A 26,658-nucleotide genomic window follows, 5' to 3' on the forward strand; every position below is an offset into this window, starting at 1 on the left:
GTCACAAAGTTGTAGCGAAACACCCTGTACGTAGGCAACGCTGGTTTGGCGTGTTGATAGTGTTTTGAAAAAAAAGAAGCGAGCAAGCAATTTGCCCTTCTCTTTGCACCGTCTTTACAGTACAAAATCAGGACGACAGAGCCACCGACTACCGACCGAGAAAACCTTGGCCACCCTTTTGGTTCGCCCGCCATACGAGCGCCAGTATTACCGGAAATAGCAAAGCTATCAACTTTGCGTTTACGAATCGTCTCTAAACAATGGTTACCATAGGGGAAGCATTTACGCCGACCGATGGGATCATTTTCTCCGCCACGGACGTGAAGCTGAAGATTGGCGACAGTTTGATACCGTCCCCGGGCTCGCTGCACCTGACCGTAGGGTCCGTATTCGGGACAGGTTCTAGTCCATCCCTCTTGCCTTCTTAGAACCATCAGTAACGATTCCCGATACCTCATTTTTCGCCCTACAGTTCCTGCATATGGAGCTGCGAGGAAAGGAACGCCAGCATCAGCATCCCGTGGCCCCGGGTGGGCGTGCACGCCATCTCGTCCGTACCGGGGGATGGTCTGTTCATGATGCTGGACGTCAACATCGTGTGGCCCGGGTTTTACAGCGGCCCGCCGGCCGAGAACAACGGCGACGCGCATCCGGACGAGCAGGGGGAGGACGACGAGGGCCACGATTCGGAGATATCCGAGTCGGCGATGACGGAGATGTGGCTGCAGCCGGCCAGCCGCGAGATTCTCGACCAGATGTTTAGTGCCATGCGGGAGTGCCAGAGCCTGAACCCGGGCTCGGATGTCAGCGAGGACGAGGACTACATGGAGGCGGAGGAGGACGAGCTGGAGGAGGTGGGCGATATGCGGAATCTACAGCTCGATGGTGAGTGAGTCCTTGGTGGGTGGACCGGCATGGAAGTGTTTTGACGCTGATTCCTTTTTTTGGAAACTCTTGCAGATGAGGAGAAATTTGCTGACGCTGAGGAATAACCGCCGGGACAGGGAGGGAAGTGATACATCTAAAATGAATCTTTTTTTTTCTACTCGCGCTTGGTGTGGCAAAGGGAGGAGTTTTGAATGCAACCGACGGGTGGGCTGCAGTTGGAAGGCCACGCCGGGCGTCGTCATCGTCGTCGTCGTGTCGTACAGTAAATATATACATTCGAAGGCATTTTCAAGCGAAGCTCCGAGAGCACATTAGGGGGATGCAGAAATCATGTTGCGTGATACGTTGAATTAAAAGTAAAAAACAAAACAAAAAACAAGAATTGTAATAAAGTCATAGTCCTTATTGGGTGGATAATTTGCAACACTTTTTGGTGTGGGGAGCGTTGTGTTTCACTCCAAAGGCAAAAGCAAACACACGAGATGAAGCATTTCCAAGGAAAAACAAGTGTGCAAATGCGCAGAAATGGCCTCCTTTGTTTTGATTCTTGCTTCGATCTGTCATCGTGCGGGTTCGGTGGCAGCAGCAGCAGCAGGCCACAGTTTGACGTTCAAATTCGCGCCAAACTGGTGCGTGGTGCAACAGCGACACAACACACGCACGCACACGATCATCAGCTTCGCCGGAACGGACGGGAGCGTGTTGCGTGTGTGTAAACAAGGGTTGCGATCGTAAAAAGGAAAAAGAGCGAAACGATGGCCACCGGCGATAATAAACTGTTGCTTCAGCTTGTTCAAAAGCTAGGCCTCGCCCACTATGAGTCCCTTGCGCCGTAAGTTATTTCACAATGTTACTGCAACAACAAGAGCAAAAGAAAGGTGTGTATTAACGTCCGTCCTGTCTCCGTTTCTCAGTAAAGCGACGGAACTGCAGCGCCTGCTGGAGATACGCTCGTCCAGCGGCATGATGAGCAGTCTGGGCGATTACGCCAAGGCAACGATCTGTATCGACCTTGCCTCCAGCCTGCTCGGACTGCCGTTCGACACCGACACGGCGATGAAGCTGTCCGGCCTGAGGAAAACGGCGTACGCGAACGGGCGCCGCACGCTGGAAAAGGTGCTGGACATTAACAAAACGCTCGGCATCGGGGAGATTTGTGTGCAGGTGGGCGTTACCCAGGTGCAGCAGGAAGCGGCCACACTGCTCGAAGCGTACAAGCAGTACGCCGGACAGGGCGGCGCCGGGATCGATTTTAGCCACCCGCAGTACGCGACGATGGCCGTGTTTCAGGCGTGCAAGCGGCAGAAGGTGAAACCGCCCAAAACGAAGCTGCTACCGTTCAGCCATCTCAAGCCGGCCCAGTGGAGCATGCTGGAGAAGAATTGGGAGAAATTTCTCGCCACCGGTGCGGCCGATATGGGACCGAAGGGTGCGAATACCAGGGGCGTTGTGGTGAAGGAGCTGGCAGCAAGGGGCGAAGAGGAGCAGGCCAATGGTGGTGGGAGCAGTGCGGCACGGAAGCACGCGAGTCCGGAAAAGATCGAACCGTACCAGAGCTGGAAGAAACGGATGCTCGAGAAGGCGTACCGGGAGCTGGAGCTGCAACGGGGCAGTGGGTAAATGTCCCTCTTCTTAACCCCCCCGGGAATCATCATTCCACGATGGGAGATGTTTTTTTACGCTTAGAGGTGTGTTGTTTCGAGGACGCAATGTTAGTGTTTGCACTGTGCCAATACATACCCAGATATTATTTACCGTGAATTGTTAAGACCCTAGCTTTAAGTAAGGTGCACATTTGTATACATAATTAGGTAATAAAAAAATCGAATGCTCAAACAGGAAACATTTCTATATAAACAATAACGGACTAGAGCCGTCGGTCGACTCGTGCCGTGAACAGAATGTTGCGCCATAACGCCCGGTCCTGTGCTGCAGATCTCCAACTCGAGATCCTCCGCAAGTCTGCCTCGACCTGGTCAAGCCACCGTACTCGCGGTGCCTCTCTCCTCCGCGTGCCCGTTGGGTCCCTTTCGATGATCTCCCTGGCTGGAGGAGCTAACAGGCCTCCTCGCTATATGTCCCAGCCATCTAAGTGGCTCGATTTTCACCAGGATACCACCAAGCAGCTCGTACAGCTCATCATGGTCATTTTGTACCTTGCCTTCAAAAACACCAAGTGCACGTAGATCGCCTTGCCTTCCAGTAAGGTCCATGCCTCATGTCCGTAGTGCACAACGGGCATTATTAATGTCCGGTAGAGCGTCAGTTTTGTTCGCCTGGAGACTCGACCAGATGGCAGCCACTTACGTAGACTGCAGAAGTTGCGATTTTCCTGCGAGGATGCGCCTCCGAATTTCCAATGATGTGTCAAAGTCACATGGGACTTGGGTTCCTAGGTATATGAAGGAACCTACCTCCTCCAGTGTGTCATCATCATCCTTGGTGATAAAGAGAAAAGTATCTGGAGTGTTATCCCTAGACCCTATTCCCTGCATGTACTTCTTCTTAGACGTGTTGATTTGGAGTCCAACCCGCTGAGCTTCTGACTTAAGTCCAGCATGCGTTTCCACAGCCGTCCTCTCTTGTTGATCGCAACGTAATGTCAATGTCGTCCGCTCTGCCCTGAAGTTGTATGGAGGGCCAGAAGATGGTATACTTCGCATGCCAATTCCTCGTCTTATCACACCTTCTAAGGCCACGCTGAACAGGATACATGAAAGGCTATCCCCATTGCCTCAGTCCTCTGTGGGAAGCAAACTGGACAGTCGCGACACCACCGAACTTTGAGGAATACGGAAACGTTTCTAATCCCCACTTCATTGTGTAATTGGCAGCACCACCGCTCACTCAGCAGGAGATGTTCGGATTGTGGGAATGAGACATCGACAACGGCATCACGTCGGGCGTGTGTGTGTAATTATTTACTTCCTACAAAATGTATTTCGCGCGCGCGCCTCCAGAATTAGTAATAATAGTGCTAACAAAGAAACGTAATAGGAGTACGGTGCTGTGTGTGTGTGTTGCTTTTGGTGTTACGATACTTTAACGGAAAGTGGTTAGATATATCAGTTAAAGGTCAGCCTAACATGTTCACAGATATTGGCGTCAACCGACAGAACAGATCGAACTCAGTTGATACGGAATAATTCAATTAACAGAGGACTAACGCCACAGCACCATAGAATGCTAGCAATTAGGATGGTTATGTAGCGTCTATAAGGGGATATTATCATTTGTGGTTGAAAATAATACCTTTCTCTAATCAAATCTCTTCCTTGTGGGTGAAAATTGGGGCCTGGTGCCATCTGCACAGTTTTACTTCGGCTTTCCGCAACAAGATCGTGCTATAATATTTATATGTACATTTCATCTCGCAAACAAAGAGAAAGCCCCGAATGTTCATAGTATCCTTGCGTACTGGTTTTCCCATTTTTTAATATACGCACCATGTGCCTCCTTGTGGCCAAGAGTAGTTTGAATTGAATGGATTGGTTAGATCTAATAAGAAAGAAGACATTATCCGTGTGGCGTTGGTAAGCAGCACCAGTAGTTCTACCGTCCCATGTGAAAAGGGTAACATAAATTGAGCAAAAGTGTTGAAATATCAGCAAACAAACAAAAAACCTCTAACAGCGTGTATGCGACAAATAGTGGAAAATAGGTAACCAAAAATATTGTCCTTGGCTCATAAAACACACACACACACGGAAAAGACTACGAAGTGAAAAAAAGAAAGAAAAAAAACAAAAACAAACAAGAATTCTACATTCGGAAGTTATTGTACAGCTTTTCATTTGGAATAAATGGTAATTATGCGGTGCTTATTTGTCTTATCATATAAACACACACACGCTCACACGTCCACACGCACCTCTCTTTCTCGCTGTCCACTATCGCATACACACATTCTTTCACTGTCTCTCTCGCTCTCTATGATGCGTTCTAAGGCCTTTTTGCCCGGCATATCAAGCAAGATGGGCATTTATATGAACTGCTACAGGGGGAGGAAAGAAGGGAGGCTGGCTGTTGCGGGAGGAAGAAACTAATAAACGGGCCAACGCTTTTGATAGCAATTGATAGATAACTAACTGATCAACGGATGGTTTGGGAGGGGTGAATGGTGAAGTGTCTGTGTTTTGCTCTATTGTGTGTGTGCAATTAACTCATCACCAATTGTAGCATAAATTCTGCTTTAGTGTACGTACGCGGCATGTATACAGCAAACGATTGTAAGATTAAAAGTTACTGTGTCTTGAAGATGGTAAAATAAAAAAAAAAAAACAAAGAAATAAATTGCAAACTTACATTTTGCTTTCCTTTTCTTTTCTCCCCGTACTACTGGCGGAACTATACATTCCTGGTCGTTACGCTGTCTTCACATGTGTGTCCAGTAGGCGGCGGTGCGAGTTAATCACTATAGTAATATACGGCTCTTGTTTCCCTCTCTCTCTCCCTCTTTATGATCGTCCGCATTTGCTGCTGGTACCTTGCCTGCTGCGTTTCTCCTTAATTGTAGAGCTCTAAACGGTACATACTAACTTTCTTTCGGTCCCTCACACTTTCCTGTACTGTTTGCTGCATATCCTCCACCTCTCTAGTCCTTTTCATTAAACCTCAACACACATTCCGGAAGCTTCTTGCTCTATCTCTCGCAGGCGCGGTATTGGAGTGGCTACACTAAATTAGTTTTATTTGCCTATCGTTCTAATAATTGCTCTCTCCTATCAATCTGATCATCACACCCCAAACACACACCATCGGACGACGGTCGGTCGGTCGGTCAACAGCTCTCGCTCCTTTTCTCCTACAAATTTAATATGCTTCTAGCAGGGGGGGGGGGGAATGGGGTAGGGGGAAAACGGACGCTGCAGCAACATATCCACGCGCGCGCGTTTTAGTAACATCACTCCTGCGCGCATCCCGTTTTAACAAATCACCGCCGCCATCAACATCACAACACGTTTGTCTGGCAGGCGCACGTGATGGTTTAGGCTAAGGTGCAATTAAACAGGGAAGGGAACAGGAGGGGGAAAAAACGAAAAGAAAAGAAAAAAACGATATTGCAATCTTTTGCAAACGCCGTTTTCTTGCACCGACGGGGAATTTTCTCGATTCTAAACAATCATCATCAGCATCATCTTTGCTTCCACCGCTTGCTTTCGTTTCTTCACTATTTATAGCTAATTATGTCTCGTGGTTTCCGTGTTGGTGTGATTTGTATATATATAATATGTGTGTGTGTGTGTGTGTGTATTTGTGTATATATATAAAAGAGTTCTTTTTGATAATAAAAAGGAAGAGAAAAAAAAACAGCACACGGAGCATGAGATGGAGGTGGTGGCTTGTTGTCCCCCATCCCCCTAGCCAACACAGCAACACAGCATATGCCGCCGCCGCCGCCCATCCGTGTGAAGGTGTGGAAAATCAACCTTCCCGCTTGATATTTGTCGGCGTTTCCGCCAGCCCCTTCACTTTCAGTCGGTCGGCGGTCTTGAGGAACGTTGGGAGCTGCTCCTGCGACACGTTCACCTCGCCCGCGTACATAAACTCGAGGATCGCCTGCAGATGGTTGTAGGACACGTCTTTCAGGATGATGATCGGGTGTTTGGAGGGATTTTCCTGCAACAAAAAGAGAGAGGTTAGGCGAATTGATTGGGACTGCGTTGCCGCGATTGGAAGTCGAGAACGTACCTCCAGCAGTGATTTGAAATATGGACTACAGGCTGACAGGACCATCTTGTGAGCTTTGCACGTCTGTCCCTCACACGCTAGTGTCACCTAAAAAGGGAACAAAAAGAATTATAATATAATACGGAGAGAACACAGCCGCGGGCAAAGCGCACAAAACGCCACTTACATCTGTAAAGCTTTTCTCGTTCCGTAGATGACGGAATGATGTCACCATGTTCGTCTGGAAGTCATTCCACTTGAGGAAGTACTGTTGTTGATCGGCCATGTTTTTCCTTTTTTCTGCGGCGCTTTAACTGTCGTGCTTCGGGGAGGGAAACAAAACTAAACCACTAAAACGGATGGAAACACAAAACCAGCGAACGAAAAGCGGGATTCAATCTAAAAAGACACATAAAAAGCAACAAAGAAAAACTATTAAAGAAATACGTACGATATAAAATGAAAAAAAAAATGCAGAATGCACCTTCTCATCCCCCCCTACCCTTCACGAAACGACATGCAAGTTCCCCACACACAAATAAAAAAGAGATATGTTTGCCCTTTTGGATTTGTCGGTTTTGCACACACACACACAGCTGCTCTATGATATAAAAAAAACGATTCCGCTCAGTCAAACAACAACAACAAGCAGCTGCCTGCGCCGGGAGGCTCCACTCTACCGCCAATCACTCGCGCAACGTGGTTTGACCTCGTTTTTCACCATTTCGGGTGGAGGGGTGGGGGGAGGACCACATTAATTGAAGGGGGGGGGGGAGAAGAGCCTTACCCACAAAAGCGAGTGTGGGGCTGTTTTATTTTGCCATTTCTTGCACAGCTCATCTAAGAGCACACACACACGTGTGTGTCTGTGTTGGTGGGTGTTTATAAAAGCTTTGGCTGTGGCGGGCGCGTTTGTTTTTAATCGGACCTTCTCATTCAATTCCCATAAATCGCCTTAAACGGAGCAAGAGAAGAGAAAAGGCCAATCGAGCCCAAAATTGAACAATTTTGCACAAACACACGACACCTCCGGCGGCTGGTACTGTAAGAGGCATCTGGTTCTGTACTGGGGGTTGTCTCAGGCAATGCTAACCAGCTAATAAAATCCCCCCCCCCCCCCTTCTCCCTCTCAATTCGTAGGTTGGCAATTGCGACCCAAACGCGGTGTTGTGCCTTCCGCTTAAGAACCAGCCGTCGTCGCCATGATCAAACGTTGCATTTCATTCCAAGAAGGTTTGGCCCCAATTGGAGAGAAGAATTAGAAAGGCTAGCGCGAACGGTCGGCCACTTCTCCCCCGGCCTGCTATGAGTTTCTGGGACAGCTTCTTGAGTTTTCTAAAAGAAAAAGAAGAAAGAAACAAAAAATTGGGTCCGATCAAGGTGTATGGATATTAGGAGGTGAAGTGCTTCAGAGCAAATTGACATTTCACGACTTGACATAACAGTACTGGAGGCTCCGGTATTAAAATCGGGGAGGGCTGGAGGGGGGTATAGAAAATTGTATGCGATTTGACATAACAATACTCAATGATGGCGCCCGGAAAACGCGCTAACAATTCACCTCCTTAATAAACACACCTTGGGTCCGATCCCCGCTTACTCTCTGAGGGCCTTCTCTTCACAGCATATTCGCGCATTCATATTGCTGCCGCCGCCGATGCCGGTTTCACAACCTCTTCCGCTTTGATCTGACCATTTATCCGTTTTTGTTTTGCTTCGTTCTCTGCCGGCACACGAAGAACGTTGGGGTGAATATTAGACCATTATTGTTATTATTTTTTGATTCGGCTCCTCTCACACAACAGCAGAGAATCAGCAGAGAAATCTGTACAGCACATGGATACCGTTCTTCCATGCTGTGTGGGGTTCTATATTCGCGGTTCAATCTGATCTTATTTTTCCCCCTCTCTAGCTCTCTCTCTCTCTTTCGTTTCATCTTCTATGTTGCCACACATCTTTGAAGTGGCTAGTTCCTTCCAGTTTCGAAATAGTTTCATCCGTCTGGAGTGGGGGCTGAAATAACAATTCAGCGGAAATGGATAAAACTATTCTTTTTGATGGACAAGCAAATGCGTCGCTTGGCTTTTGGGCATTTAAAAAAGTAAATCAATACATTTTTGCACAAATGTTTAACATCCATTTAACCAATTTCTTCACTATTTTAGGTCCTCAAGAAAATCGATAAATCACTAAAGTTTTTATGCGAAAAATCTTACTTTGCTCACACATAAAAACTAAAACCATTGATCCTATTTCAGCATTTCTTTCCAAACCAAGGAAGAAAAGACAGTTGTTAAATCCCTCAGCCAACTTCGACCCGCCGATCGATTGTCCGCGAAGTACACACTACCGAGACACAACTGCTGCTGCACAACAACAGCAAAAAGTATCTTCCCGTGCACTTACCCACCCCGCAGCATGCCACAACCATCCATTGCATTTTCGATCGAAACTAATAAACCACACAAAAACAACAGCCACCATAAAAAGCAAACCTGACTTCGCTGGCTACGGACTAGTGGTGGGAGCTCGGAATCGGACCGATTCTGTTGTAGGGATCGATTCCGATTCCGATTGACTCCGGAGCTGATTCTGGAGTTGACTTCGGAGCCGATTCTGGAGTTGACCCCGGAGCCGATTCTGCAGTTGACTACGAAGCCGATTCTGATGTAGGGATCGATTCCGATTCCAGAGATGACTCCGGAGCCGATTGCAAAGTTCACTCCGGAGCCGATTCCGGAGTTGACTCCGGATACGACTCCGGAGTTGACTCCGGATACGATTCCGGAGTTGACTCCGGATCCGATTACGAAGCCGATTCCGTAGTTGACTCCGGAGCCGATTCCGGAGTCGATTCCGAAAACGATTCCGGGGTAGACTCTGGAGCCGATTCTGAAGCCGACTCCGGATACGACTCCGGAGTTGACTCCGGATACGATTCCGGAGTTGACTCCGGATACGATTTCGGATTCGGCTCCGGAATCTATTCAGGAATCGGAATCAACTCCGGAATCAGATTTGACCCCGGAATTGGAATCGACCTGGGAATCGCCCGGTAACGGAATTCAGGATTGACTCCAGAAATGTAATTAGCCCCAGAATAAGAATCAGTTCTTGAACTGAAATAAAAAGTTTTAGAATCGAAATCAGCCTGAGAATCTCCATTAGAATGGATCGTTTACTAGTAAATTTGGATTTTTTGCGGCTATCAATACGTAGCATCATTGGACCCAAACGCCTATTCTAATGGAGACGGAGCCAATTCCTCGAATCGATTCCAGAAAACTTCAAAGCTAGCCGTAATCGATTCCGACGGAAACTTCATTTTCCCCATCACTACTACGGACAACGTGTGTCTGCGTGTTGGGTTGAAGAAGATGCCACCGGACCACCGCAAGACTGCACCCAACAGCAGCAGGCATTACCGCTAGTCCGAACTAGAAAAGATTTTTTTTTATTTTTGTTTTGTGTGTCTATGTGTGCGCGCTGCAGTGCAAAATACATTTGGCCCTTCCATCCCCACTCTCCTCGTATGAGTGCGTTTTTTTGTTGTTTGTACCAACGCCAACTATGCTCTAACCGTCTTCGCCACCGCCACCGCCGCGCAATGTTGAATGCCGAAGAAACTGGCAAGAAAAAGTACACCGAGAGAGTGAGGGAGACACAAACAGTGGAGACGATATACATCTTGCTGTGTGTGATGCACCATCATGACGATGACGGCTTTGGTTCCCACTGTTTCTGCCTAAGTGTGTGCCTGTGTGCGTGTGTGTGTGCATATCTGTTGTTACATGCGTCGCCGTTTGTCTCTCTTCGCATCGAATGACATTGCGCCCGAACACGACGTGCATCCATCGCGTTACGATTTTTGTCCGTTTACGTCTGTGTCTGTGTGTGTGTGCCGTCCGTCTGTGGGAGTGCACCTACGCTTTTGTTGCGACGGATGGACGCATTGTGTAATGTGTCTCTCTACTCTTTGCATTTGTTTCAAGACCGCCGTGACTTGAGCTTTGAAAACCCTCCGTAACCCCTCCGCGGGGGCTGGATGGAAAACGCAGCACAGAAGAGAAAGGAAGTGCTGCACAGACCGACTCCGACTAGTACGTGCGGTGTGTGTGTGTATGTGTGGTGAATTGAAATCACCACCGTCCAAGGTCCTTTGGGTTGCGTTTATTTTACTGGTTTTTTTTGTGTGTGTTGTCTTGTTTTGTTTGTTCGACTTTCTTGGGCCCATGTTTCGACATCCTTCCACCATGTTTTTGCGCGCACCATCACCAACATTTGTGGCCGAACGTGCAATAATGGGGAGAGGAAAGAGAGAGAGACCCTTTTGCTTAGGTTAGGTTATGAATTCGGAGTGCTGAATTCGTGCTGAAAAGGTCAAAACATATTGATAGCAAAATCATCGTTTGCTCGCGTACTGTCCCCGCCTGCATTTAGCGCTCCGTTGGCCGGTATGTTTGCGCAAATAATATATGCTTCCTCTGTATGCTGCGTGCATCAACGGCGTTAGTTTCATTATTTCGGGGTAGATAGTTATAAACCTCTCCCTCTCTTTTTTCTCTCTCTCACACGCGGCATTGAGTTGGTGTGTCAAGTGAATGATGATGATGGTGATGGCTGCCGTTGCACAAAAACCATAAAAAGTAAACAGCCTGCTCTGCTCTCTTTCGCCCATTTTTTTCATTTGTTTGGTTGGAGAGCAATTGGACAGATGTGTGGCTGGGTGGTTGGGGCAGCCGTTGCACGCAATCACGGATGAAAATTAATACACACAGAAGCAAAGGCAGGGGAAGCAATACCGGAAAGAAACCGTTCCGTTTGATTCCCGAGCAACGAATGAGGATGACGCGCTGTCGTTTCTTGGGAAGTGTGAATTTCTAAACCTCACAACACAATGCTGCCGGCGCATCATCGATTCCTTTTGCTCTATGCGTAATATGACCTCCAAAAAGCAGTGTTTTCTCCATGCAAAATGTTGCCCCTTTTTTACTACACAACACACCAACACACACACATATACAGCCTAGACGAGTTCGCGAGCAGTGTGATTTAGCTTACTTTCACGCGCTTTGCAACCTTCGCGAACGCGTGTTTGTAGGGCAGGGGTTGTGTGTCGTATTTGCACTGCACTTTTTTGTTGTTGTTAACACACAGAAGCGAAATAGAAAACTAACGCACCCGCCGATAGCACATTCCACAATTTTTGCGGCACGTTTTGGCACGTTTTCGGGGGGCCTTTCCGCACCACCACGAATTGCACTAGAATCCGCTTATCGTTAGAAATTATACAACTAGACACAACACACACACCAACACACGGGGACTAATGAAAACTGATGGCTGCTGGCTACACGCGCTCTCCTTTTCTCACTCTCTCTCTCTCGCGCTTCTCTTTCTCTCTCTCTCTCGTGCCGAAATACCTTCGAAGACGCTGCAGCAGCCACACACAACCGACGGCGACGGAAGCACAACTCTTTCCTACCGCTTTTCTTCCCGTTTCGAACGACGAAATAGACTCCGAAATTAACGAAATTAGCCCACCACACACACGCGCACTCACGGTCGTTTCACAAATTCGTTGCGTCTTTACCACACACTGGAGTGGCTGGGACGGGCTTTTACCTTTCTTTTCTTCAGGTTTTCTTTGCTTTTCTAATCCTTTTCGCTCGTGTCACCGGGACGGACGGCAAATAAGTAATGCCGCCACTACCACCACCACAGCCACCAGCGTCGGAAAGGTGATTTGGCTGCACACACTGCTGCGATTTCTTCTAACAACCCTTTCTCGTACAACAACAACAACAAAAAACGCAACCCTTTCTATTAGGAAAAGGGGGAAAAACTAACCTTTTTGGGGAATAATGTGGCACCGATGCGTGCGATGTGCGTGTGGTTGCGTTGCGCGAAACTGCTGCTTTTCTTTTCAGCGCGAGACTTTGTTTTGGCACACCGCTCTGGGTCCCAGCCGAACGGAGCAGGAGAAGCGTATTGAAAACACGGCGACGCGTTTCGACGAAAGAGACGTGCAAAATGGAGTCATTCGATGGCTCGGAGCGCACAGTGGCACGCCCCAAGCGGTCATCCCGGGCGGCGCCCGTTGTGACAAAAAATTGAACAAATACATTTTAAATAATTATTTCATACTGTCCAGAGATCATCAAAAATATTTTAAATTAATTTAAAAAATGTTCCTGCTCCAACAACAGTTGCTGAAATGGAATAATTTAGAGTATTGTTTTAATTTTGTCATTTCCAATTGACATGCAGAAATGTCACACGTGTCTATGCCACTTCATCGTCCAGCATTGTCAGTAGCAATTGTCAAAGTCTTCAAAAGCCGCCCATTTCGTAGAAACTGGACGTTACGAGCGGTGCGTGTGCGATTACTCCGTGTGATATCTTTGCGAAGAATTGTGTGTTCTTGCTCTAAAAAGACCGGAATTTTGTTTTTTCTTACATCTCTTGTGTGGTTTTTTAATTAGATCTGGATTGTTTGAAGGTGGAGTTCTAGGCTAAAGGAATCAATTGTCACTTCAAGTGGTCGATGTGTTGGCCTGCTGCCTGGTGTGTGCGCGTTTTTCATTTCGGAAAATTCTGGTGGCATTTAACGCAGATCGCAGTACCCTGCAGTGAAAAGCTCAAAAACCACTCTATTCGCAGTTCGATCAAAAGAAGCTGTCTGTTGCATACCTTTTGGAATACGGTCCAGCTCAGGTAAGGATTGTAGACTTTTCCCCGGAATTCAAAGTGATTCTTGTATGTACATCTTTGCTTTCGCTCAATCTGTAGCCTGAAAACTCCAACCTCAAAAGCAGCATCATCATGTATATCTCGACGGCTGCTCGCGTGAGTCCGATTGCACGGAAGTTGGTAAGTAACAAGAATACATCGATGAGTTTCAATCATACGCTCTTTTCGCTATATTGTGCTTCTCTCTTTCCCTACAAACCTTACAGGCCATTAGTGGAGCCAATGTGCACATCCGGCCGATCTGTAGCTTCATGACAATCGAGAGACAGTCTCCAGCTGGCCGCAACACCACAACTTCCGTGGGTTTGTTGCCATCAATCCGTTCGTTCCAAACTGGCACAGCATCCCGGGACATTGATTCTGCGGCCAAGTTCATCGGGGCCGGCGCTGCCACGGTTGGTGTCGCTGGATCGGGTAGGTTTTGTAACATTTCTATTACTGTAGTTCTTCATCATCTTATAGCCGATTTGTTGTTTTGCGTGTGTAATCCTTTAGGTGCCGGGATTGGAACCGTGTTTGGATCGCTGATTGTCGGTTATGCGCGCAATCCATCCCTGAAGCAGCAGCTCTTCTCGTACGCCATTCTGGGATTTGCCCTGTCCGAAGCGATGGGGCTGTTCTGTCTCATGATGGCGTTTCTGTTACTGTTTGCATTTTGATTGGTTTGCCGGTTTTATAACCCGTCCGTACATTAGATTGGTCTTGTGCTGCTTTATTCACAGTTAAAGCCCACCACAAGGCACTGGGGAAGCGCATATCTGGATATGGAAATAAAATGTGAATGGTACGGAAATAAAAATCAAAATTCGATTCAAAAGAGAGAAAAATGATGTAATTACACTACAGGCGGAAAATTTAGGTATTTGAGCTCTTTCGTTAGTTTTAATGGGGAGAGATAGTTCATGGAGATATGATCCGATTCGATTCCGGAGGCTGTTCATCGTCATGGCTACTGCAAACTTTGGCCAAGCATTTTGCTCTGATTTTAAAGAATCTGGATGTATGGATTTCGCCTGCAGAGATATCTCTCATGACGCGCTATGCCTTTAAATGCATTAAAAATCATTTGAAACAAACCAATTATCCAATTTTTTACGATTACTGCAAATTTTCCAAGTCCAGTGCAATCCGACATCCATTTCAAGTTTACTTGAAAATAATATCCCCGAACACGATTTTCTTGCATTGGAAACAGAAACAACAACAACTTTGACAAGCAACATTTTCAGCTCCTTGCGGCAGCCGAAGGCAAAGTGAAGGCTAGAAAGAGTTTTTTCCCCGAAGAAAACGCAAGCAAAGCGATTGTTTATCCTCAGCCTGCGGCACCAGTTTCGCTTTAACAGGTTTGTGGATGTTGTTTTAATAATTCCTCACTTTACGACGAAATTTGTACGCGTAAAAGTGTGCGGTGCAGACACATTCCGTGCGTACGGTCACAAAAGCCGGCTTTTCGTTGCTGCTCTCCCTCTCGCTGAGGTCTGATACTGGTGGCCATGGCTGCGGATGAGGCACAACTCATCTACGAGCTGCGAAATGTGGGGTGAGTCATATGAGTCTGTGTACAACCGCTAAAACTGCGACTAACAGTGAGGCCCTTCCTGAAAACCCTTCTTCCTCCTCCCAAAGGTATGAAGGACCGTTTCTCGATCAGAACTATGCGTCGACGGCAATCTTTGCGGGGCCGCAGAGCGGCGAGTTTCAGGACATCGTCCTGTGGCTGACGGAGGAGATCCGCATCCTCGGCAAGCTGGACGAGCGCGTTGGGAAGAGTGAAGATGCCAGCTCGTTCATACTGGAGCTGTCCGCTTTTCTCAAGGAGCTCACCTGCCCGTACGCGAGCCTCACGTCCGGCCATGTGTCGGACCGGTTGCAAACGCTCGAATCGAAGCTGCTCCTGCTAGACTACCTGATCAACGAGCTGATGGCGTTCAAAATGCTCGAATCGCTCAAGCCGAAGGAAAAGTCGACCGTCATCACGCTGCACGAATCGCCGACCGCGGCCGCGCTGAAGGACATCTGCATCACGCTCGGCATGGGCAAGCCGCCGAACAATGTGCCACCGAAGGCACTGTTCGAGCGCATTAACGCGAGCCTCGACGAGACGATCCGGAAGGCGGGCGAGAACCGGCTCAGCAAACCGCTGTTCAGCCCGAAGGAGCGCCTGACGGCCGAACAGTGGGCCAAGCTGGAGAAGCTGCAGAAAGATCTGGACAGCGAGTACGATCTGCGGCGCAAGATGCTGCTCACCCGGCTAGACGTGACGATCCAGAGCTTCCGGTGGTCGAGCCGCGTCAAGGACAAGGAAGGCGTGATTGCGGACCGGTACGCGGAAAAGCGCAAACTGCTCGACACGATGGAGGTCGGTGGGCGCGACACGGACATTGCGGCGCTGCTGGCGGCCCGCGAAACGCTCGCCATCATCGAGAAGACGAGCAGCGCGTCGGTGCGCAAGAACACCAAGAGCAAGATCCAGCGGCACATCATTGGGCGCGTGCCGGACAGGGGCGGACGAGCGTACGAGCACAATCCGCCGCCGCTGGAAATGCCGTCCTGGCAAACGCAGCGCAACACTGGCGGCGGTGGTGGTGGTGGTCGTGGTGGGTTTGGCGGTGGCAGGGTATGTACTAGACATTTTATTGGCTTATTTTTAGGTTAAAATTAGACAAAAAGAATTATTTTCTCAAAGAGTCCCCTTTTTATGCCCTTGCTATGCTACTCTCACATAGGATATGGCTGTGAGTGACGAAATTGATTTTTGCTATTTTACAACAAATAATTACTTCATTTTTCTAAAATTTCTACTTTTTAGGGAGGCGGACGAGGCGGCGGTAATAATGCCGGTGGTGGAGGATTTCAGCAACAGCAGCAGCAGGGAAATTACTCCAACAAGGGCTATAACCAGGGAGGAGGTCAAAACTACCATCAGGGAGGCAGAGGAGGATACAACCATGGTGCCGGAAACGGTACGGGTGGTGGCGGTGGCGGTGGTGGCTTCCATCAAGGTGGAGGAGGTGGTGGAGGTCACAATCAGAACCGGGGCAGTCGTGTACAAGGCGGCTGGTCGCAACCTCAACAGGGTAGGTTAAAATGGCCATCAAATCTTGTTACATTTGGGTTCAATTACATTCGCTCCATTGCAGATTACAACCACAGCGGGTACGGATCGGGATCGGGACGCAGCAGCTACAGCAGTGGCAGCGATCAGTACAGCAACAATTCCGGCAGCAGCAGTCGGGCCGGCTACAGTGACCATCGCGGCGGAGGCAACTACAGCGACCGTGGCTACGGAGGATCGGACCGTGGGTATGGGGGCGATCGGGGCGGTGGTTACGGCGGCGGTGGTGACCGAGGTGGTAACGCCGGCTATGGAGACAACCGCAACAACTACGACAACGAGTACAGCAGCCGGGGTGGCGGTCGTGGAGGCGGCGGACGTTCCAACTACAATCGAGGGGGTGGACGGCGCTGAAATCCATTCCCGTGGTCACGTTTCAGTGTGCATTTTCTACTCGTTTCCTGCCATACAAAGAAAATTGGCATAAGATACATGTTCGGATCATACTATCAATAAACAAGCGGCAGCAGTCTTTCGTTGTCATACTGTACTTGTTGTGAGACACTAAATTTATGTATTATAGCACAGGTGGTTAATAGTTTTCACTTGGAATTTAACAGTTTAAAGATCTTTCAAAACGAAATAGTCGTTATATTTATAACAGATAACATTAACACTTTGCAAATGCATTAATTATAACAGATTGACATTTTGCAAATGCTGCATAAACATATTCATTTACTTTTCTAATATAAAATGAAACGACCATTAGAACAAGCTCATTTGAAATAAATAAAAAATGAGCAACGAACAATTCAACCAAATGTGTCATTTCTAAAGGGCGGCCGCAATGTGTCGTTTCTGAAGGGATGCAATCTGACAGCAATCACGCAGCTTGCGAGCTGTCCTTGCCCGAATGTAAACAAGCAACGCGCGTTTTTACCAGTTTATTCGTGTCCCGTAGAAATTGGTGAGCCGCATCCCGCATCATGGCAGCAAAAATCGACCAGAAAGAGTATCTCAAACGCTATCTTTCCAACGATAAGGACGCGAAAAAGAAAAAGAAGAAGAAAGACAAACTAAAAGCGGCCAAAAAAGCCAAGTAAGTATGAGTTGCTTGCTTGCCAAGATTGTCAATGTTGTGTGTGTGCACGCCGAGTAAAACATTCTTTCCGTTTTCCATAGTGTAGTGATCGTCGATGATGATCTCGACCTATCGGCACTGCAGAGCCGGATCGATGACAATGAAACGGACCTGTTCGGGCTCGACGAAGAGGCACCGCAGGTGGTGGGAATTATCGACGAGCGGCCACCGGAACTGCGCGCCAAGGAGGACTTTAGTAGCGCCAAGTGGAAAGCATTGAACGCTAACGATGGTTTCGATGCGATGCTACGGGCAAATGAAAGTAAACGACCGGATGGTAATGCTGAAGCTCGGGTGAGTTTTAAAGCGCAAGGAGCGAAGACCGAACGCAGGAGAAAGTATGACTCGGACGAAAACCCGCCACGTCAACAGGAGGGAAGTAGACGGGATAGGAGAGGGAAGGATTCGGATGAAAGTCCTCCTCGAAGAAGAGCGCCGAAAGAGAAGGACGTGTCTAGAGGGAGAAACAAGCGGGACGGCTCGGATGAGAGTCCACCAAGGAAATCCTCAATGGGGAAAAGCAGGAAAACACATGATTCGGATGAAAGTCCACCACGAAGGGGGAGATCCAAAGAGAAGGAGGACAAAAGACGAAATCATAGAGATGACGATTCCGATGAGAGTCCTCCACGAAAAACGGGTACAAGGAATCATCAGGACTCGGACGAAAGTCCACCTCGAAGGGGAAAATCGAAAGAGAAGGAAGTGTCGAGAAAGAAGGGAAAACAAGATGATACACGGGAAAGTACGAGAAAAAATTACGACTCGGATGTAAGTCCACCACGAAGAAGGAGATCCAAAGAGAAGGATGACGTAAGAAGAAAACGAAGAGGTGACGATTCCGATGAGAGTCCTCCCCGTAAAACTGGAACGAGTAAAAACACGAGAAAACATCCGGATTCAGACGAAAGTCCACCACGAAGAAGGAGATCCAAAGAGAAGGACATTTCTAGAGGAAAAGGACGAAGGGATGATTCTGATGAGAGCCCTCCCAGGAGAAAAGCGGGCACAGAGAAACGGAACAATACTAGCCCACCACGGAAACGCCGACAGCATGATTCAGATGAAAGTCCTCCCCGGCGAAGGGAAGAAAAGGCACCGGAGCGACGCAAACAACGACACGATTCGAACGATAGTCCGCCCAGACGCCACCGGGATAAGGAATACCGCGAAAGGGACAAAAGAGAGGTACGGCATCGTTCGAGCGATTCAGACGAGAACCCTCCCCGGAGAAAGGAATACGATCGCCAAAAATCCTCCAATCGGCGGCATGATTCCGACGAAAGTCCACCACGCCACAGCCGGGCAAAGGAAGCGGAAGTCGGCCGATCGCAAACCGTAACAGTGAAGAGAGAACGTCGCCACAACGATTCAGACGAAAGTCCCCCAAGACGCTCATCGCGTCGAAGCCCCGAAAGGGGACAGCAGCAACCTTCCCACAGCAGAACGATGTCACCGCCGGTGCGTATCAAGCAGGAAAGAAAAAGTTCCGACTCCGACCTTTCGCCGCCGAGGAAATCGACCCGACCACAGAATCGGGAAAGTCCACCGCGAAGGAACCAGCTAGCGGAGCAGCGCCGCATCAAGCAGGAACCACGCTCACCGTCCACATCCGCCAGCAGGCACGCGCCGGCGGAAAAGATGTCAAAAACGCTCGACGGCAAACGGGCCGGTCTGCAGGACGCAAAGTCCTTGCGGGAGGAAAACGAGCAGCATCGGGCCCGGGAAAGGGAAGCGCTGATGAAGCTGTCGGACGAAATGTCCGGCCGGTATGCGGAAACGGTGGTGCGCGAGAAGGGCGGCCGGCGCCGCGACGTGGAGAAGGAGCTGCGCGAGGAGCTGGCGAAACGAAAGCACGATGAGAAGAAGAAGGAAATTTACACGCGCTGGGGCAAGGGGTAAGCAGTCGGGATGCCCGCAAGGGATAGCATTTCCTTTTCTTTAATTGAATTCTGTTTCCGATTGAACAGCGTTAAACAGGTGGAAGATTATAGGACGCAGCTGGAGGAGGCGGCTCGCGAGATGGAGAAACCGTTGGCACGGTACGCCGACGACAAGGACTTGGACGAGCATCTGAAGCAGCAGGAGCGGGAAGGTGACCCAATGCTGGAGTACCTGCGCAGCAAACGGAGGGAGGAGAACAAGCGGGCCGGCATCCCGGAAAAGCCCGTCTATCAGGGTGCGTTCCCGGACAATCGGTACGGCATACGGCCCGGCTATCGATGGGACGGTGTGGACCGATCGAACGGGTTCGAAAAGCGCTGGTTCGAAACGATGAGCAAGAAGAAGGCGGTAGAGGAGGAGGCGTACAAGTACAGCGTGGAGGACATGTGAGCATGTGGAGCCAGGTAGTAATTAATAGTTTTACAACAATATCTTCATGTATGAGATGCGAAAGTACATGTTACAGAGAAGACCACCTTTTACCATCGTTTCTCAATGATTTTTTCCTATGTTTTTCAAATGCAGAGAACTAAACAAACCGAAATTGCCCCCTGCTCCTCGAAAACACCTCGTTGTGGGATTTTAAAGCTCAATGTAGTTATGCATTTATTTTGCCTATTGACGACAGTATTACATTCATGGCGGTGACAAGTGTAACTCCGTTCGCGTTCGTCTCTCCAATTTCCGGGGTGCGCCTCGCGTACGCCGCAAGTCCTCGAAGCTAATGCGCGCGTATCATCGGAGGAGGGACATTTCAAGGGTGGTGTTTACATGTTTGCGTGTGTGTGTAACGTATTATGTCCCTGTTTTCTAGGGCTTCACCGATACTGATGACTAAATGCAGTCCCCCCTGTGCGCCCCGTGTCTGTATTTTATGTCCGCAAATGCTCTACTTCGGTTTCGATTGCCGATACAACTATCAAACGCCGAATGGGAAAAAAGGTCTATAGAGTCGCCTAGGAAGGAACCTCCCCACTGCCCTCGCGTCCTCATTATCTCTCTCTTAAAACGGCCCGGTCTGACTAAAAGTACAATCCTGTCCTTCAAACGGGTTCACACAGGTTCCGTGGGGCTCGCTCGCTCATTCCGAAGCGTTTTAGGCAATGTAACCGAAACCGGGAAAAAACACAAACCCCGGATGGGGCGGGAGAGAGTGATCGAGAAATTTACGAACCATTTTCGAGCGCTAAACTATTAATTTAGTTGCTTATGCTGGCCTTTGCCATTTGGGAGCTTTGTTGCCTTTGCCTTGGTTTTTGTTTAGATGTTTTATTATTGAATAGAAATGGCTTACCGCTGTGAAATTTGGGTATCTTAGTATTTATATCATCTTTCTAATGTGTGTGTGTTTGTTTTTGTTTTGCATTAGTACGCTTAAAGAGTAAGAGTTGCTGTGTTTTGTGATGCTAATTGTTTCATTTCATTATCTTCTCTCTCTCTCTCTATGTGTTGCTGCATTTGAAGTTTTTTTTGTGACTTATTTTATTTTTGCTTTTCCATTTCCATTCCTTTTTCTGTTCTGTGTTTTTTTAACGTGTTCGTTTCCTTTTGCCACAATTTTTCAATTGATGGCTACCTTCTTTCTGGCCCTGTGTCGCGTGATATAATTACTAGAAATTCACACATTACGTTCATTTAGAGGAGCCGCTCTAGTTGCGTGGTTTTGTTTTTGTAACTGTTTTTTTTTGTATTCTGCATCTGTGTATGTTCTTCAGTAGGATTGATTTCTAAGTTGCCGGTTTTTTTTATTTCTTTTCCTTTCTTTTGTGTTTAATATATTGGATTCGATCGAAATCGATAAAATTTATAAAATCATAACAAGTGCAACTTCCGTCCGTCCGTAAAATTGTATTGGGCGCGCGCCTTTTGCTTTATTCAGTATTACTGTTTATCATTAAATTTCCACAAATTTGCGATATTTACTCGTTTACCAAAACACATGGGGATAAATGGGAGGATATCGTCGTCGTCGTCGCCACCGCCGCCGGAGTACGACCACCACCACCACCAATGCCACTCGCTGCGCGCTGCTACGGTTACGCACCAAGCACACAACAACGCACCCACCAACAGAGCGGCTTAGTTTTCGCCCTCCTTCGGTACATCCTTGCGCACCTTGTGCCCGCGGAAGGAGGCCTGAATTTTGCTGGCCGCTTTATGCAGCTCCGGATCGTCCATGTCAATGTCCAGCTCTTCGGCCACCTGGGTCGAACAATAAAAAGGTGGAAATGAATTAGAGCAAAATTTCGGCAAATACTCTCGAGCGAGGCCTTCCTTCGGTCTTACCTTTTTGGTAATTTCATCAATGTCCACCTCCTTCTTCTCGTCCTCGCCCTTCGTGGCCGTCTTTCTGGCCATGTGACCACGGAAGCTGGCCTGTATACGGGTCGCGGCGTGAGTCAGCTCTGCAAAAGGAAGAAAAGAGAGAGAGAGAGAGAGAGAGAGAGAGAGAGAGAGAGAGAGAGAGAGAGAGAGAGAGAGAGAGAAAAAAGGCTCAGAAAATCAATACACAATAAAGGATAGAACAAACAGAAAAGCGCGAAAAATGCCACCAGGAAGTTCCCGCATTCGCACACACACACAAACGGACGGACAACAATTTGATTTTCGGTTGCAAATGGGTGCCAGATTGATTGGATCGCAGACGAAATGCAAACCACCAACACCGAAGCAGGCGGTGCTTTCTGTTCGCAAACCGTTCGCGTAGCTAGGGGAGTTTTATTGAGCCCTCCCTGGGTGCAACAACCAACACCCCGCGTGCATTGAAAAAATCGTTAAATCAATTTCAATTCCGGTTTGATGGATCTTTTCGAAATGAAATTTCATTACACGTGAGCCATCATCGACGTGGCTGGTAAGGGCTATTTTAAAATGCTCTGGTGGTTGTGGATTTTTGCTTTGTTTTTTTTTATATGTAGGTTTATGACTGTGATGGCCAATGTGAAAAGCCAGTGTGGGAGTTTTATATATTTTTTAAATTAAATTAAACAGGATATTGAATTTTGAACAAACTTCCTTTTTTATTGCCGAACAGTTTTGTAAAATTCTTTTCTGCCTTTATTTATAATTTTTTATACCGTCTCTTACAGGCAGCCATTTTCCCTCCAAGCCGAACTGAGTTTACTTCATCCCAAAACACTAGCTTGTAAAGGAAATGTACAGTTTGTTATTTTCCATCGGTATCCCCGCTCATGTCAGCAGCAGCATCTTTCTCGTAGCACAGGCGCTCACACTTGTTACATCGCTTTGCCGCTAGTAATGATGGCTCGTTAAGCTGTGGAATGCTGTAGAATCGTTTCTCCGATTTCCACTTATCGATCACACACAAACAACTTCTTCTCTCCCGGCCACAACGACGGTGAAAAACAACATTCAAGTGTTTGGTGTGGTGCATTCGAGCGCGGATTCTTAAGAGCAGCTCACTAATGCTCCCCCCACTCCCATTTCTGGTTGGTGTCGATGTATCACAGAATCGATTGTGTCTTCCATTTTTTCGAAGAAGACGCAACATTTGTCACGATACTTTGCGCCTGTTTTTTATAGTTTAGTCTCACAAAACAATATCTGGCGGATTGTACGCAAAAGTGAATAAAGCACACACGCTCACATCATTCAGAGCACAATAAAACGGGATTATTGACGGGGACCGTCATTTAAAAATAAACGGTCGTTAAAGGTTTATAATACTTGCGTGATTTGGTGGAATGTGTTTGATAGTGGAATTATCGGTGCATTAAATGGAGCTTTTAACGATCGACACAGATGGCGGTGATGTGGTGCTGTGGGTAAGTGATGTATCCTGTGCACCGTTGGGCGTGCGATCGAATCTAGTGTGCGCCTGGGAGCTTTTCTTTGTGGCAGAAGATAGACGGACTTTATTCTAAAGAGGCATTTTCAAATGTATTGAAGCTTTTCTATTGAGAAATAGAAGGAATAATTCAACAGAACAAATAGGTTTTTAAACAATAGACAAACTTCAAATCGCGCTTTTATTCGCAAAAACCTCCCCACAAAAGCTTAAAAGATGTGTTTAAAAACCACCGTCGTCATCATCTGATGTGTCAACACGCGCCAGAATCTTTTGAAGAAAAGGTTTCGATTTATTCTCTCCCTCTCCCCACCGCTCCCGGACATCACAAAACCACTGGCCCTTCAAACTAGGCCCAAGAAAGGCCTCGTTTTTGTGTGTGTGTGTTGTTCGCCCATTAACGTGTCTCGGCGGTTGAGCTGTGTTGAAAATGACATGGAAATTAGATTTCCATAAGCGTAACCCAACCGAGCCTCCGAGTTTTGTGTGATTCAACGTAATCGGTTTGTTGCGGTTTGGAAGCTTTTCTTCTACTCTTCCCTTAAAGAAAAACGGCATTACATCTTCATCGACAGTTCATTCGAACCAGAACTGGACAGGCTCTGGTTGGTATGAGTTTGTGCGTGTGGATGGAATGCTTTATTTGAAGAATATCCAAAAAGAAAGAGAAAGTAAGATGAGTTTTGTTGCCTTTTTTTATCCTTTTTTATTTAGCTGAATTCCAACGTAATTGTGGTTAAAGTATAGGGGGAGAAAGAGTAAGACAGTGAATGTGGCAACATTCTGCAACTGTCCGCAGCTTTTATAGGGTAGCAAATTGTTAATTTAACATAAATTTCACTTCAGTAGGAAGTTTCTCCTTCCAATTTAGAACAATACCATCTCTCCCCTACTTCCATGTGATTCCATTTTCTCCTTGTCCTTCCTAAAAGTGTTGATTAAAACTTTACCCAATTGTTGGTCGTGGTGGTGGTGGTGGTGCACGACTTTAAGGGTGGCGTGTAAATTTGCTTACCAAAACTTTTCCACTCCACGTCTTTACATGCCTTTACTTACGAAACCAGTTTTGTTTGCTTCTCTTCTCGTTATCATAGCACAATAATTGTGGTCTTATTGTGAATTTTTTGGGCAAAAGTTTGCTGTCATTGAGAGGGAGCGACAGAGTGAGTGAGTGAGTGGAAGTAGAGATTATACAATTTATTATCTCAATTAGAGAGCGCAAGCCTCCTCCACAATCCCACTCACAGGATGGCACACAATGTGTGTTAATGATTATTTATTTCGTTGGTTAGGCGTATTTTTAGCTTCCAGCTCAATCGTGCTGGCATTCAAATCTAATCTAAACCAACCGATTTCCTCCTACGTGCACACAGCAAATTCCCACTAAACTGTATTTATTGTCCAATCGGAATCTATATTAATCGTATGTTGATGCCGGGAATTACAGGAATCGTATTGCAGTGCTGTAAGCTGAATTCTAAATAATTAACACGACACAAAGCACGTTCTGATAACGGGTTTCGGCAAACCCATTATTGGTTTCGATTAATCAACGCATCAAGGAATTAATTTTCGTTCGGGTGAAAAATGAACCCTCCCTCCTCACCCTCATCCCACGCTGACCATTCAGCGCTACATATAGATAGCTTTTCGCATTTCATCTTTCCGGCTTGCTGTGCGTGTGCAATGAGCGAACCGGGGGAAGATGAATGGCTTCCGGTGACATGGACACGCACCAACGGGGTTGATCGATATGTGTCCGCTCACGCGTGATGCAGGCTTACACCGATTTCCATGCTGAAAATGCTTTTCGCTGTGTTGCATCGCACACTCCAAAAGGTGCAAAAACAAAACGCGGCAAAAATCAGCGTGATGATATGTAACACGAACTGACGGATGTGGATTGTTGTGTAAAAAGCTTCCGGGGGGGGCGTGCACGAACCAAGGGATTCAGCGATCGTCACCCGTCCTCCCGTCAATCCTTTCCTTTTTGTGTGTGCGCTTTATGAGGATTAAATTTCCTTCAGGTCTTTCCGCTTTCAAACCCATGGCTACGCCCCGTACGCCTAGCTCCTCGAGCTTGCGTTTCGAAAAGGGGCGCGAATGAGCTTTCGCTCGTATTCGGTTTCGGAACACTCGTGCAGACAGCAAACGAACGAACGAATCGAAATTAAATATTTACACTGAAGTGTAGCAGTAGCAGTGCCAGTACCAGTCCACAAACAAGTCAGCCCATCGAACGACCAGGGCCGAATGTTTTATTTACGAGAACCCGAAAAAGAACAGAAGAGCAGGGACAGAGAACCCATGCAGCAAGGAATATTTTGTCTTTGGTTTTTGGTCGGGAAAAGGTCACCCAGGCTATTTGCCCTCCCGGAGGGAGAGGGGGAATGTTTTAGTAAAATTGCTCACTTCGAGTCGATGACTCGGGACCCGGTGTCGATTATCGAGCTGATTGTGTTGTGGTGTCTTGGAGAGCTGGCCCAAATTGGGGGGACGCGTTGATGGAGAGCTTATGTAAAGCGATAAAGCCGCGCGCGTTTTTATGGGTAGGGCACAAGGGAAAAAGTGGGTCAAGCAAAACAAAAAGAGAATGGGAGTGGAATTGAGATATTACGTAAACGGTGCGGTATAAATCGTCGCTTGATTTCGATTTTTTGGCGATTTAATACTAATAAATAAAAAAAAAACACGTTAAACCGTACTCGCCACAGCCTACTGCTGCACGAAAGCTTTAATCTACAAAGCTTCCAATTTCCAGTACATTAAGCTCATCGTTGGTGTGAGCATAGAAGAAGAGAGAAAAAAACGCCCTTCAGCGCATGCCATATTGTAGTGTATTTATTAGCTCTAACGCTGTGCGTTTTCTTTTCTTTTTACATTTTCCTATATTTATGCACTCCTTTTTAGCCCACCAATAAATGCCAATACGGTAGAACGGGCGTGAAAGGCAATAGGCCCAGTAGAGGGTATTGAATGCACAAAGTAGCAAGCAAAGCAGGCCGGGACCATTCAACCGGAATACGTTTGATAATGGCCGTTCGAGCCACATAATAGAAAGTGTTGGGAAGAAGGAAAAGAGTGCACGCCCAGCACCGAAGCATTACCTTTGTCTAGTGGAAAGATAATGCTGTGCAAAAAGGCAATATTCATTCCGTGTTGTTGGGGCGTCCATTTTGCACAACCACCACCACCATCACCTCCACGAACGCTGCACATAGCTTTTGCAATGGTCATCGGTATCGGCAAGGCAATGATGATGCTCTGAGACAAGTGTAGTTTGTTGCACTTGAACTATGCCAATTAAACAGGGGAATAGGAGGATGGATAGCGAGAGAGAGAGAGAAAGAGACAGAGTGGAAAGTCAAGTATAATCGGCAAAACTACTGCACTACT

The 26,658-nt window shown here is 47.4% G+C and overlaps 7 protein-coding genes across 13 annotated transcripts in view; 5 read left to right on the top strand and 2 right to left on the bottom strand.

Moving 5' to 3' along the window:
* Positions 1–33: 33 nt before the first annotated feature.
* Positions 34–1,314, top strand: LOC120904233 (methylosome subunit pICln). The gene is made up of 3 exons (XM_040314070.1): positions 34–382; positions 473–885; positions 961–1,314. The coding sequence occupies exons 1-3, from the start codon at positions 261–263 to the stop codon at positions 990–992; spliced, it is 567 nt and encodes a 188-aa protein (XP_040170004.1). The 5' UTR covers positions 34–260; the 3' UTR covers positions 993–1,314.
* Positions 1,315–1,431: 117 nt separating this feature from the next.
* LOC120904232 (origin recognition complex subunit 6) lies at positions 1,432–2,731 on the top strand. The gene is made up of 2 exons (XM_040314069.1): positions 1,432–1,720; positions 1,803–2,731. Exons 1-2 carry the CDS (start codon positions 1,644–1,646, stop codon positions 2,506–2,508), a joined length of 783 nt encoding a protein of 260 aa, XP_040170003.1. The 5' UTR covers positions 1,432–1,643; the 3' UTR covers positions 2,509–2,731.
* A 1,056-nt stretch (positions 2,732–3,787) lies between these two features.
* On the bottom strand, positions 3,788–12,604 carry LOC120904235 (longitudinals lacking protein-like). 5 transcript variants are annotated; one of them, XM_040314073.1, is made up of 4 exons: positions 12,409–12,604; positions 6,746–6,957; positions 6,580–6,666; positions 3,788–6,507 (listed from the first exon to the last, which is right to left on the bottom strand). In XM_040314073.1, exons 2-4 carry the CDS (start codon positions 6,842–6,844, stop codon positions 6,313–6,315), a joined length of 381 nt encoding a protein of 126 aa, XP_040170007.1. In that variant the 5' UTR covers positions 6,845–6,957; positions 12,409–12,604; the 3' UTR covers positions 3,788–6,312. The 5 variants fall into 5 exon arrangements, with proteins under 5 accessions (XP_040170007.1, XP_040170009.1, XP_040170010.1 ...); XM_040314075.1 differs by lacking the exon at positions 12,409–12,604 and adding an exon at positions 12,184–12,297; XM_040314076.1 differs by lacking the exon at positions 12,409–12,604 and adding an exon at positions 11,982–12,070.
* A 299-nt stretch (positions 12,605–12,903) lies between these two features.
* On the top strand, positions 12,904–14,146 carry LOC120903300 (ATP synthase lipid-binding protein, mitochondrial-like). 2 transcript variants are annotated; one of them, XM_040312641.1, is made up of 5 exons: positions 12,915–12,932; positions 13,044–13,275; positions 13,351–13,431; positions 13,518–13,725; positions 13,807–14,146. In XM_040312641.1, exons 3-5 carry the CDS (start codon positions 13,384–13,386, stop codon positions 13,968–13,970), a joined length of 420 nt encoding a protein of 139 aa, XP_040168575.1. In that variant the 5' UTR covers positions 12,915–12,932; positions 13,044–13,275; positions 13,351–13,383; the 3' UTR covers positions 13,971–14,146. The 2 variants fall into 2 exon arrangements, with proteins under 2 accessions (XP_040168574.1, XP_040168575.1); XM_040312640.1 differs by having other exon boundaries at positions 12,904–13,275.
* Positions 14,147–14,527: 381 nt separating this feature from the next.
* Positions 14,528–16,893, top strand: LOC120903299 (protein FAM98A-like). 2 transcript variants are annotated; one of them, XM_040312637.1, is made up of 5 exons: positions 14,528–14,851; positions 14,938–15,928; positions 16,038–16,046; positions 16,121–16,388; positions 16,452–16,893. In XM_040312637.1, exons 1-5 carry the CDS (start codon positions 14,805–14,807, stop codon positions 16,778–16,780), a joined length of 1,644 nt encoding a protein of 547 aa, XP_040168571.1. In that variant the 5' UTR covers positions 14,528–14,804; the 3' UTR covers positions 16,781–16,893. The 2 variants fall into 2 exon arrangements, with proteins under 2 accessions (XP_040168571.1, XP_040168572.1); XM_040312638.1 differs by lacking the exon at positions 16,038–16,046.
* Positions 16,894–17,266: 373 nt separating this feature from the next.
* On the top strand, positions 17,267–19,950 carry LOC120899862 (BUD13 homolog). Its single transcript, XM_040306148.1, has 3 exons — positions 17,267–17,468; positions 17,552–19,408; positions 19,481–19,950. Exons 1-3 carry the CDS (start codon positions 17,356–17,358, stop codon positions 19,842–19,844), a joined length of 2,334 nt encoding a protein of 777 aa, XP_040162082.1. The 5' UTR covers positions 17,267–17,355; the 3' UTR covers positions 19,845–19,950.
* A 79-nt stretch (positions 19,951–20,029) lies between these two features.
* Positions 20,030–26,658, bottom strand: part of LOC120899867 (neuromodulin) — an 82,413-nt gene continuing 75,784 nt past the window's right edge. Inside the window, exons 3-4 of the mRNA XM_040306154.1 lie at positions 21,741–21,859; positions 20,030–21,656 (exon numbers count right to left, since the gene is read on the bottom strand). Coding sequence (XP_040162088.1) covers positions 21,534–21,656; positions 21,741–21,859 — 242 coding nt within the window. The 3' untranslated portion in view covers positions 20,030–21,533. The remainder of the gene's footprint in view (positions 21,657–21,740; positions 21,860–26,658) is intronic.

The sequence above is a fragment of the Anopheles arabiensis genome, chromosome 3, assembly GCF_016920715.1.
Source record: "Anopheles arabiensis isolate DONGOLA chromosome 3, AaraD3, whole genome shotgun sequence".
NCBI lineage: Eukaryota > Metazoa > Arthropoda > Insecta > Diptera > Culicidae > Anopheles > Anopheles arabiensis.

Excerpts from the sequence above, each read along its gene's own strand:
- LOC120904233 (XM_040314070.1), top strand. The coding sequence starts at position 261 with ATGGTTACCATAGGGGAAGCATTTACGCCGACCGATGGGATCATTTTC. Across the intron at positions 383-472 it reads TCGCTGCACCTGACCGTAGG|TTCCTGCATATGGAGCTGCG; the intron begins GTCCGTATTCGG and ends TTCGCCCTACAG. Across the intron at positions 886-960 it reads GCGGAATCTACAGCTCGATG|ATGAGGAGAAATTTGCTGAC; the intron begins GTGAGTGAGTCC and ends AAACTCTTGCAG.
- LOC120904232 (XM_040314069.1), top strand. The coding sequence starts at position 1,644 with ATGGCCACCGGCGATAATAAACTGTTGCTTCAGCTTGTTCAAAAGCTA. Across the intron at positions 1,721-1,802 it reads CACTATGAGTCCCTTGCGCC|TAAAGCGACGGAACTGCAGC; the intron begins GTAAGTTATTTC and ends TCCGTTTCTCAG.
- LOC120904235 (XM_040314073.1), bottom strand. The coding sequence starts at position 6,844 with ATGGCCGATCAACAACAGTACTTCCTCAAGTGGAATGACTTCCAGACG. Across the intron at positions 6,667-6,745 it reads ACGAGAAAAGCTTTACAGAT|GTGACACTAGCGTGTGAGGG; the intron begins GTAAGTGGCGTT and ends TTCCCTTTTTAG. Across the intron at positions 6,508-6,579 it reads ATTTCAAATCACTGCTGGAG|GAAAATCCCTCCAAACACCC; the intron begins GTACGTTCTCGA and ends TTTTTGTTGCAG.
- LOC120903300 (XM_040312640.1), top strand. The coding sequence starts at position 13,384 with ATGTATATCTCGACGGCTGCTCGCGTGAGTCCGATTGCACGGAAGTTG. Across the intron at positions 13,432-13,517 it reads GTCCGATTGCACGGAAGTTG|GCCATTAGTGGAGCCAATGT; the intron begins GTAAGTAACAAG and ends CAAACCTTACAG. Across the intron at positions 13,726-13,806 it reads GGTTGGTGTCGCTGGATCGG|GTGCCGGGATTGGAACCGTG; the intron begins GTAGGTTTTGTA and ends GTAATCCTTTAG.
- LOC120903299 (XM_040312637.1), top strand. The coding sequence starts at position 14,805 with ATGGCTGCGGATGAGGCACAACTCATCTACGAGCTGCGAAATGTGGG. Across the intron at positions 14,852-14,937 it reads TACGAGCTGCGAAATGTGGG|GTATGAAGGACCGTTTCTCG; the intron begins GTGAGTCATATG and ends CTCCTCCCAAAG. Across the intron at positions 16,389-16,451 it reads CTGGTCGCAACCTCAACAGG|ATTACAACCACAGCGGGTAC; the intron begins GTAGGTTAAAAT and ends GCTCCATTGCAG.
- LOC120899862 (XM_040306148.1), top strand. The coding sequence starts at position 17,356 with ATGGCAGCAAAAATCGACCAGAAAGAGTATCTCAAACGCTATCTTTCC. Across the intron at positions 17,469-17,551 it reads AAAGCGGCCAAAAAAGCCAA|TGTAGTGATCGTCGATGATG; the intron begins GTAAGTATGAGT and ends CGTTTTCCATAG. Across the intron at positions 19,409-19,480 it reads TACACGCGCTGGGGCAAGGG|CGTTAAACAGGTGGAAGATT; the intron begins GTAAGCAGTCGG and ends CCGATTGAACAG.